Raw genomic sequence first — 11,352 nt, 5'->3', positions numbered from 1 at the left:
GCAAGCAGAGCAGCTGTCAATAATTGACTGAACCGAACTGGCCGAACTCGTCGGCATGAGTGAGAGACATGAGTACCAACAAATCACCACAAAAAAATCGAAATTCGAATATACGTAACCTGCGAAAATTCAGAACACACCTCATATATGGATGTGAAACGTGGTTGGCGTCTTTGTCTGCGATGCGGAAGTTGCATACATTTTTGAACCGATGTCTTAGAACCATCCTCCGTATCGGGTGGTCCGACAACTGGATTTCAAACGAACAGACAAAAACCAATAACCGTCATTTGTATTTATGAAAACTATTTGTGAAAAGTATGAAAATATTTCAGGTTTATGCAATTTTTATCAAACTTGGGGCTTTATTAAATTTGTATGTGTATAGGAAGGTGAATCTATGAAAGGTGGTACCGGTAAATCAGCTGACTTAATTTTTTTTCTTTCACCGTGTTCATGTGACTGTCAGGCCAGAAAGAAACAAGCCGAATTCATTCAAACAATCAAACGTACAAAACATTGTTGTTCGTCCACCACCTTGAATGAATACGCCTTGGTGTATAGATATACAAACTGTTGCTTCTTGGAATTTCAATTTTCTTGAAACAAATGCAATAAAATATTTGTCTTTAAAATACAAATTACATAAAAAAAATTCTAGAAAACTAAGTGAGAAATAATAAAATGCATTTAATTCCTTAAAAGAGTATCAGTTTATTTGAATTAAGGTATTTGAATTTAATATAATTTACAGGTAATAACAAATGTACTCTTCAATCACTCTGCTTAATCCTTTAAGTTGATTATAATCTGAGTGTGAAAGCAAGCAAATTATCCTCTTTAACGTCACCACAACTTCCGGCCGCCTGCTGTTCGTTATTCTATTAAAAATCAATAAAATTCTAAAAGACATGCAAACACAAAAACAACTGCAAATGCAGAAGCAGAGGCAGAAAAAGGAAAGGAAGAATCAAAAAATAATGAAGGAAGTGTCGGCAAAAAATTTCTAATAGAAAACATTGCACCGCAAACCCATTGAACCACCGACACCAGCTGTTGCTCTTATTTCTGTGGCTGCTGTTGCTGCTGCGAAGGTTGTTGCCCGCCTCTTGACATCCCCAAACAGCAGAGCGCCAATTGTTGTCGCCAACGATATATGAAGCATAGCACTTGTGCAACCAGCAGTCAGGCCTCCAGCGGCTGTGATTCCTATAAACCACTGATAGTTGTTGCTGATGCCTTTGCGTCTCTTGCCGCCGCTGTTGCTGCATTGCCTTCGTTTATGCTCTCCGCCTGTGCGCCTTTCAGGACTCTCAGCCTCGAATAGATGATGTCCCAGTCGAGGTAGGCACCCACAATGTACCGCACATTCTGCTCGGTGTCATCGTACCCGGTGCGGCCGTGTAGCAGGCGAATATTATTGAAAGTCAAAACGTCGCCCGGTTTCGTTTTAAATGCAAAAGCGTCGCGTCGCGCCAAACGCACAAACTTGGCATAGGCCTGATACCAGGGTATGACAGCGGGCAGAGGCACGGAGAAATGACTGTCGCGCTGGGGAACACTGTGATTTATACGCGTGTAATTTCCGTCACTGTCTAAACTGTAAAGATGAGTGGAGGAAAATAAGAGGGCAGAAGAGAGAAGTGAAGTGAAAAAAAGATATGTATTGCGGATGCTGAAAAACTGTGCAAATGCAAGGAGGTGGCGAAGAGCAGGAAGTAGTGCACTCAAAAACAAAAAAAAACAAAAAAAAAAAGTGGAAAATGAGTTGTAAATGAAGCGACAGTGGCGGCGACAAGAAAAAGGTACAAAACGTTATGGAGCGACTCGAAGTTAAAGGCTATAAATAAAATTGAAAATCGATTTTTGTTGCATACACTCAGGCGCCTTGCAACGTCTACGAACAACATGTGTTTGTATGCATGGCAGCAGCGCACAATGCAAATGCGGCAAAGACTGGCAGCATGCAAGTGTGAGAAAGTAGCTGAGAAACTCGATTTTCTTTGGCCGCTTAAAGTTTGCCTTGGGAATTGACGCCTTGGTTGCAAGGCAAATAAATTAAATGCCACCACTGAGGCCGCCTTTGCCACAGCTGCATTGATTTAGTGTCACTACGGGCACCTCATTCACAACTTCTCACCACGTCCCACGAAATTCTCCACCACTTACATTCAACTCTGAGACGCTGTCTTGGCGCTTCCCACTCACCATATCACTGGCGCCCGCCAGATATTGTGAAAACTCCGCCCATCTTCGCTACCGATATCATTCCAATCAACCAACGTCTCGGTTAGTGTACGGTAATCCGCTGGGTGTTCGGTGCGCAAGCGATCGGCAATGTGAAAGCCATCGACCAGCAGGTTACTGCCGCCTTTTGATTTCGACTGCACCAGGCAATGCAAAATGTTCACGCTCGGCTTGTATTCGTAGTAGGGCAGGTCGGTGTGCAGTGGCAGCGGATCCGAAAGGTAGGCATAATTCTTAGCGCCTGGTTTGGCTTGCACAATAAATTCTTCACTAATGGAGAAAATTTATTTGTTTTGCATTAATTTATACGAGAATTTTCTTGAATTATTTCTATTTCTAACGAAGCATTTCTTACCCATATGTGGTGCGACGTATGAAACCCACGCGATCGGCTAATTGGCGAACAACAGTCGCTTCGAGCGGCGCATCCTCAATTATGGCAACACCTCGCACGGCTAGAGCCTCGAGCCACTGGCGGAGAGCTGAAATTTAGTTTCATTAAAAACTTTAATTATTTATTTTTTTTCTTGTTATTTTTTTTTTGAGAAAGTTATTTATCAGGGAGAGAAGAAAAACCCTAAATTTTGGCAATTTCATTTATGATTTTCTGCGCGAGAAAAGTTGATGAGTCCATTTTTTCTAAAAAACGTTTATTTTGACGAAAGGCGCAAAAAAATAAAAAGAGTGGCGGGTTCCCAAATATAAAACTATCCGTCTTATTTCTAAACATTTCTATTAAGTGATAAGCAACTTCGCTAAGTCCAAGAAATGTAAGTCTGTTTAATGGAAATGTGACGGCCATAACTTGGAAACTATTTACCCAATTCGATTCTATCAAATTGCATTATTATACGAATGTCTTCAACAAAATGTATAGTCACCCCTTTTAGCTATAATGGCCTCACATCTTCGTGCAATACTTTGCATTAATTTCTGCGCAAGTTGTGGATGTAATCAGGTTCAAATCAACCAACTTCGCCTTGATAACTGTTTGGCCGTCCATATTTGTTTTCTCTTGAGTTCTTGCAAGAGTTAAGCTGAAACACTTCCAACAACGTTGGCATCAGGCAACTGTGAAGGCCAATCCAACATTTCAATCCCATTTTGCTGTTTCCACTCTACACACCTGAGGCTTCGATGCTTAGGATCACTGTCTTCTTGCAGAATCCAAAGTTGCCTAATTCTTCCAAAAAGTTTCGCAGCCGACAGTAAAAATGCTTTTTAGAAAATTTTTTTCATTCAAACTGCATTCAAATTGGCGAAGAACACAAATAAACGAACAACTCCTTTTTCGAAGAAGTAGCCTCCGATGAGGCGTCCCTTGGAGTGTTTGAGAGAAAGATATCTTTGCACGTTACGTCGTTACCTAGGCGATGGAATAATGAGCTGATGAGCTTTACGACGACATAGACATAGCGCAATGAATAAAGATTCAGCTTCTCGTTGGCTGGGCCATATCGTCCGAATGGCTACAAAAACTCTGGGGTAGTACTCTGGTACTTCGATGAGGTACCAGCTGTTGGTAGGAAGAGAAAGAGGAAGACCTCCTCTGAGTTGGAAAGAGTAGAGAAGAACTTAGCTTCAGTTGGTGCGGCCAACTGGTGGCGGTTCACTTAAACGGTTATCGCGCCAATCAATCAATCAAGAAGAAGAAGAAACCCCAAACATGAACCTTAATTGGATGCTTAACAGTTCGTTGAAGTTGTCGTTTATCAACAGTACACCAAGATCGACGTATTCAACTATTCACCCAAAAGGAAGATGCATTCGCGGATATTACATTTGTCCAAATCTATTTTGAATTTACCTTAGCCCAAACAAGTTTTTTCCAGTGATAATGACAGCAGCGGTTTTCTTTTCAATATGCTTGAGAATTTGAGGTCTTCTGCACATAACGTCCACGAATCGTGTTTTTGGATACATTGACATCACTTTTCCTTAAAACTGCTTCAGCTTTGGCAACGATAAACTTGGCTTTAGCACAAGCAAACTTATGATCTTTTAGTTCTTTTGGAGAGGTATTTTTTTTTATATGTTTTGGTTTTTTTGGGTCTCGACCGCAAGAGTCGTCAACGTGTTTAACTTTGGTATAACTTCGGCACGTATTTATTTATGAATATCTGCGACTTCTTCAAATATTTTTCTGCAGATGCACGTAGCGTTTTTGCGCCTTTTTCAGACGCGGAACTCATTTTGGAATAACAACGTAAGCTTTCCAAATGTCTCACAAAACTAACAAATTGCACAACGCGTATTGCGTCCTCGACTTTGTTCGCACATTTTCAAACAGCCCTGGCAAATAAGCAACGATTATCCCCACACACGCCTTCGATGCTAATTACCCGAAAAGTTTTTTTGAAACATCTTCAATACAAATTTGGCATATTTCGAGTTAAAAGAACACCGAAAAAATCGAATGATCCATGAATCTATTCTTCCTATTCTTTCGGAGAGCGAAAGTTTTTTCAAGAGGCAATGAATGGCCATGGCAAACAAAACAGAATTTAAAATTCAATTTTAAACTAAAACCTTACAAAGAAAATACTAAGAAATCAATAATTATTCCTCTTTGCATTGACAAAGAAACTCAAATCCAAGTTTCAAGACAAATTTAAAGAATTATATAACCTACATTCAAAACCAAACCAATCAAAATCAAGCATTTTACGAGTACTATAAACTAAAAGCATGCAAGTTAACTAACAGTTTTACCTCATTTCTGGGTGTTGGGCCGAGTTTCATCTGCTTATGTTGCTTCACAAATGGAAAGACCGACTCCGAAAAACAAATGGTTTTTATGAGGAGCTTTTTCGTGGCAGTAATTCACCAATTTGTAGAACAACATCAATACCACAAATAGGAGGATGAGTTCGGCCAAACACCAAAAAAAGGTGTATGCGCCAATTATATATCTATATAATTCATTCGTAGGGTTGCCATTGTCTGCCAAGGGACGACTGCTATTAGCAAACAACTTTTTGCTTCTACCATTAGATGTTTCATGCACGGAGCTTCGAACCAGCGCACTTTCGAATGGTAGTGACGCACCAACTCATTCGGCTACGGCGGCCGTTTTACAGGTCTTAACAAAATCATATACTAAATACACAGCCACTTCTCACCTCCTTCCCCTAAAACCACTTTCACTCACCATCATCAGTCTGCATCACATCTTCGAATTTGAAAGTTTCACTAATTTCTCTAAATTGCTGACCAGCCCAATGTTTCGGTTTTGGACGATAAAACTCGTCTAAATACTTTTGTCTACGCACATCACAAAATTCCCGCTCTCTTAACCACTTCAGCTCGTATGTAGAAATGTGCTGATCGCTCCACTTGATTGTGACTTGCTCAGCAACTGAATCTACCTAATGAGTGAAAAGAAACCGATTGAAATTAATTGAATTCAAATTAAAGCAGCAAATTAGCTCACCTTAACATCGAGCGCCACCACTTCAGTATCGAAATTATCCCAATTAATGCGACGTGATTTCGAACTCTGATGGTAACATTCCTCACAATAACAATTGTCACGTAACCAAACACTGGGAAATTTCATTGATGCATTTCCAACCGCGGCATTCGCCCGATCGCATTGCACCAAAACATATTTGCCATCTGTCACCGAGGCGCTTAAATTGCGGTGCAGTACTTTGTGCAGACGCGAGACGGTGGAGCGCGCAACACGCGTCAGCGTACAAAAAGCGGGTGCGATCATTTGGTTGACAAGCGAAGCGCGCTGTTTGAAGATCGCAATGAGACTGAAATAGGCGCATAGTGGCACACTGAGCAAAGGCCGCACGATCAACTGGCTCCAGTCGGTGAGTATCGTTGCGAGCGGCCGCTATTGGACTTTGTTAGCTGACGTCAGCAATGCTGAGTTGCTGAAAGAGCTACGTTGCTATTGAGATAACAACGAGTCTATGGAGCACTGAATATTAGCCAAGTAGAACGACTCAGCAAAGCACCAGTTTAGTGCTATCAGCAAGTGGATTGGAAAAGATTGTGCTTGCAAGTCAATCAGCTAATTAATGCATTATTTTATAATCACGTAAGTAGGTACTCTTATCACTGAACCTGTTAAATCTTTGCTATTGGTCGGCGTTGACAACGCTAATAATTAATCGAATATGGGGAAAAATACAGTGAGTGTCACTGAAAACCGTACAGTTATTGTTTAATGTCTTTCAAAATTTTTAGCAAAATATAATTCATTTCCTAAAAAAAAGCAGTCTAATTAAAATGTTTAAAAATCATACAAAAAGCGAAAACAGTTTCGTCGAAATATTCAACTTTTGAATTATTTATTTTACTATATACTCGCGCTGGTTATTATTGAAGTGGCTACCATCAAGTTTTTAAGAGTTTTACGGATTTCTGGGAGTCGTGAGAACTTTTTCCTTAAAACTCATTCTTTTTTCTATGGAACTTTAACTTAGTAACTTTAATTAATATCCATTTAAAATATTCAACATATTACATAAAACTAGAATCCGCTGAAAAGTTGCATACCTGGAAATATTGCAAAAAATCTTAATAAAATTTAATATTTATAAATTTGATAAGATTTAGTTTTGGGTTATTCTTTTGATACCCGAGTAATTATTTTTTATTAAATTAAATGAAATATTAAAATAAAAATATAAAAAAATTAAAATGAAATATTCTATTTTTGATCGAATTTTGGAAGAGTTAAACAAATAAAAAAAATTAGTCCTAAAAAAATGTTAAAGGTAACAAAAAAATTTTAAAAATTAATTACATTATTAGATATAATTTTTTTCTACAAATTTTTAAGAATTTTGTTTTTTTTTGAAAATTATTTTTAAAAATGTATATACAAATTTTTTGAAAAAACAGTAAAAAAAAAATTAATCCTAAACAATTTAAAAGTTAAAAAAACTAAAAAAATAAAAAAAAATGTTCTTATTTTGAGAACTATTCAATGTTCAAAATTTCGGTACCGGCAATGGTAACATTTAAAATTTTTTTGATTTTTAATTCTCAGGATAACATATACGTCTCAAACAATTTATTTAGGAAAAAAATTTCTTTTTGGAACAAAATTAAAAACAAAAAAATGGAATATAATATATTTTTGGAAAAAACTTTTTAACGATTGTATTTATATTAAGACTTTTTTGGCAAACAGTTAAGAAAAAAAAAAAATTATGGCGAAAATTTTGAAAGTTAATAAAATTAAATTTTTTTGTTAAAATATTTTTCAAAATTTATAATACGAATTTTTTGGGAAAGAGTTAAAAAAATAAAAATAAAATTAATCCTAAAAACATTTTTAAAGTAACAAAAAATTTTAAAAAATTAATTAAATTGTTTAGGATTAATGTTTTTTAACTGCTTTTCAAAAATAAATTTCTAACAATTTTTAGAAAAAAATATTAAATTAAATTTTCTTCTAAAAGTTTTTAAGAATTTTTTTTGAAAATTATTTTTAAAAATGTATAAACGAATTTTTTGAAAAACAGTTAAAAAAAATTATTCCTAAACAATTTTAAGAGTTAAAAAAAGTATTAAAAAATTTAGTTTTTTCTGCAAATTAAAAAAATTTTTTTTTTTTTGTGTTTCTTGAAAAATACCCTCTCACAGATATTTTTTTATTTTTTTTAGTTTAAGTTTCATTAAGGAGTCCCCAAAACTTTTTGAGTTATGTGCAACTACATACAAAAAAAAAAAAAAAAATCGCGTACATCTGCTTACTTTTTGTGCTTTTCAAACAAAATTAAAAAATTAAGAAAAAAAAATTTCTATTTTTCTAAAAAAAATTTTTTGTTATCTTTCTTGCTTTTTTTGAGAACACTTAATACAGATCTTTTTCTTATTTTTGTTTATTACTAACTGGCTATGCTCATTCATCGCTGTAAATTTCATAAAAGGACCTCCGTAACTTAACGTAAAGTTATATTAAAACGTAAAAGCAATGTTGTAGGCTGTCCGGTTTTGGGAACTTAAAATACCCTTTGGGGTTGAAAACAAGTATCCCCGTCCTGTTATGAGAGGGTTGTCCACTCAAGCGGGAAAAATTCACAAAAACCCTTAAGTATTTTTTAGTACTAAAAAACTGTCCCTTTGGGGCAGGTGTCCGTTTAAGAGAGGTGTCCGTTAGGAGAGAGTACACTGTATATGTATAGTCTCAGCAAGATAGTGAAGTTATTATTGTAATCAATTTATTCTGACTGAACTTCGCTAGATGAAGAATTTCAAGATAAACCGCAGCAGCAGGGATGCCAAGATCGCTCTACCTAGAGCCGTTTAACACCTTTCTGTGGAGCCATCTCAAAGATAGAACTTTAAAATAAAGTAGTAAAAATTAAAGCTTTGAAGACTAACATTTGTCGCGAAACTGTCGGTTAAGAGCATCAAAGCAACAAAGATTTCACCATACAAATCGACTGGTATTGCAGAAACGTATGTGGGGTATTTTAGGCAAAAATACTTATAATATCATTTGTCATTAATAAATTGTAGAGCCTCTACTGTATATGCTATTACACTATCAATAAACAGATAATAAACTCTCATATAAAATAGGTATTTGAGTTGAATTTAAAAATGAGAATCAAACAAACTTGCAAGACCTTGTATTTCTATAAGTTCCATATATACCCTGTTGTATATAATTTTGCACTCGCTCAATTATTACTTTCTAATCGGTTAGACGTTAAGTACCAAAAGAAAAGATGAAAAATATTGATTGCTGGTGAGCGTTACGAACGGACGGAGCGGAGAACGACTTTCGTGGAAAAAAAATTGCTGTGATTGTTATTTCTGAGTAGCTGATTAAATTTTTGTGCTATCAGCAGTTTTTGTTTATATTAGAAATTGTCATATGTAGTTGTTGTTCGATAACATTAATTATAGTTCCCAATACAAAACAAAATTAAATTGAATGCGTGCGCAAAGTTTGGTTGATATAGAAATATTTATGATTTTATGAAGAAAATATTTTTTAAAGAGGAAATAATTAATAGAGCGTGAATATAGTCTGATGATCCTTTGATCTTTGGTAATTGACAATAGGAGTTTCGTTTACCTTTTCATTACATGGAAAATATATTCAAGGCAAAAAATTATGGAGGATGATAGGAAGTGCAGTAGAACGCAATAGCTACTTATAAAACCATCTTTAGAAATTAAATATCTGTTTTTTCCGCTTTGTTTGGCGAGACTTTTAGTAGCAGGTAGGAGAATTTTTTGAGAAGATCATAAGCAGCTTTTCATCGAAAAATTGTTACTCGACCGGGCGCGTTGGCTGAAAAATATTTGTAAACATTTTTTTATAGTTTCTCAACATAGGGAAAACTTTTAATAAACCGGGCGCTTTGGCTGAAAATATTTCTAAAAAAATTGTAGATATATAGTTTCCCAACATAGAGAGAACTTTTAATATGATAATATTATAAAATCTGGGCATTCCCACAGACCTGCTCCAGTTTATAAATAAAATATAGGGTTGGAGAATAACTTCATAAACTTTTTTATATTTTCACTTACTTTCTTCTTCTCCTTAATTGGCGCGATAGCCGCTTACGCGATTTTGGCCGAGTTTAACAAAGCGCTCCAGGCGTTTCTTTCTCGTGCTGATCGGCGCCAGTTGGAAACACCAACTGAATCTAAGTTCTTCTCCACCTGATCTTTCGAACTCAGAGGAGGTCTTCTTCGTTCTTTTCCTACCAACAGCTGGTACCGCATCGAATACTTTCAGAGCCGGAGCGTTTGTATCCATTCGGACGAGATGACCAAGCCAACGTAGCCGCTGGATCTTTAAGCGCTGCGCTATGTCTACGACGTCGTAGTTTTTTTTGATTAGTTTTGAGGCTTAGAAATGGAATAACAAGGAGACAAAAATAAACATTCCCGACACCTGATCTTCTTTGTCAAATCATCGAGATCAAAAAGCTGCCAAAGCAGCCCGGCACATTAGAGACGTGTATGGAGAAGGTATCATTGGCGAGTCTACAGCATGAAAAAGGTTTGCACAGTTCAAAAATGATGACTTTGACGAGCGAAAGGCCTTCCGAATTTGATGAGGAACGTCTCAAACCACTTTTGGACCAGTCGTACCAGTCGTGAATTAACGTAAATGAATGCGGAGTGAACTGCGATTCTAAAACGATTCTCAACCACCTTCATTCAATGGAATTTGCCGAGAAATTGAAAGCCTGAGTGCTCACGAGCTCAACGAAAAAAACAAAGAAAGTCGCCTTCAAATTGCATCTCAACGTCTTGCCCGCGCAGTCATGGGTGGTTGGTTGGCTGAGATGCTGCCTGGGTGACACGCCCCAGACTCAATTAGCACACAAGGTCCCACTTTGGTACACAACTAGTAGAACCACTGCTGTTTATTAGTTGAACCATCTTGACTTGACTATAAATCTGCCTATGCCATCTATTTTCTTTCATGCAATTTCTACCAAGGTCTTCATAGAGTATTTGACCATAAATCTATACCGTACAACACTTAGAATTGAGCACTCACACAGATATTGGAAGACTGTCTCCCTAGAATCCTCTTGCTTGCAGCTTCTACATATATCGTTATACGGCCACCCCATTTTCCAGGCATGGTCAGCGATAGGCCAATGGCAAGTTATTGTTGACGTAGTTCTAAAGATGTTTGTTATTGCCTTTCGTAAATGCTCCGCAGCTCTCAACTTGTTGTACTCCGGCCACGTTTTCTTCGCTATTTTGCAGGTATCGGTGTTGGTCCATCTGTTAACAACCTGCTTCTGGAATTGCAAAAAGATCTTTCTTTTGTAGACGCTTCAGTGCAGCCTAGTGCTTCGGATACTCCAGAAGAAGCGCCCTGTCTTACCAGGTCATCAGCTTTCTCATTTCCTTCTATGTTGCTATGGCCAGGAACACAGATGAGAGTGATGTCTGTTATGCGTGCTAAGGCATTTAATTTTTCTTTGCATTCTCAGACAATTTTTGAACTGGTTGTTGGCGACGTTATAGCTCAAATGGCTGCTTGACTATCCGTAAAAATACGGCTTCTGATAGTTTGTTGCGGATGATTCCTGATTATCTTGCGAGCTTCCCTTATCCCGAGAACCTCTGCTTGGAAGGTGCTATTCCAGTTCGCCA

General features: G+C 36.9%; 1 protein-coding gene across 1 annotated transcript; it reads right to left on the bottom strand.

Moving 5' to 3' along the window:
* Positions 1 to 722: 722 nt before the first annotated feature.
* On the bottom strand, positions 723 to 6,068 carry LOC129239089 (gamma-butyrobetaine dioxygenase). The gene is made up of 5 exons (XM_054874381.1): positions 5,681 to 6,068; positions 5,399 to 5,615; positions 2,603 to 2,729; positions 2,209 to 2,517; positions 723 to 1,600 (listed from the first exon to the last, which is right to left on the bottom strand). The coding sequence occupies exons 1-5, from the start codon at positions 5,963 to 5,965 to the stop codon at positions 1,210 to 1,212; spliced, it is 1,329 nt and encodes a 442-aa protein (XP_054730356.1). The 5' UTR covers positions 5,966 to 6,068; the 3' UTR covers positions 723 to 1,209.
* Positions 6,069 to 11,352: the final 5,284 nt, after the last annotated feature.

This window comes from Anastrepha obliqua, chromosome 2 (genome assembly GCF_027943255.1).
Source record: "Anastrepha obliqua isolate idAnaObli1 chromosome 2, idAnaObli1_1.0, whole genome shotgun sequence".
NCBI classification, from domain to species: domain Eukaryota; kingdom Metazoa; phylum Arthropoda; class Insecta; order Diptera; family Tephritidae; genus Anastrepha; species Anastrepha obliqua.
The sequence above is the reverse complement of the archived record's forward strand: the minus strand, read 5'-3'. Positions and strand labels throughout refer to the sequence as shown.

Excerpts from the sequence above, each read along its gene's own strand:
- LOC129239089 (XM_054874381.1), bottom strand. The coding sequence starts at position 5,965 with ATGATCGCACCCGCTTTTTGTACGCTGACGCGTGTTGCGCGCTCCACC. Across the intron at positions 5,616-5,680 it reads TGGTGGCGCTCGATGTTAAG|GTAGATTCAGTTGCTGAGCA; the intron begins GTGAGCTAATTT and ends TTCACTCATTAG. Across the intron at positions 2,730-5,398 it reads TGTGATGCAGACTGATGATG|CTCTCCGCCAGTGGCTCGAG; the intron begins GTGAGTGAAAGT and ends ACTAAATTTCAG.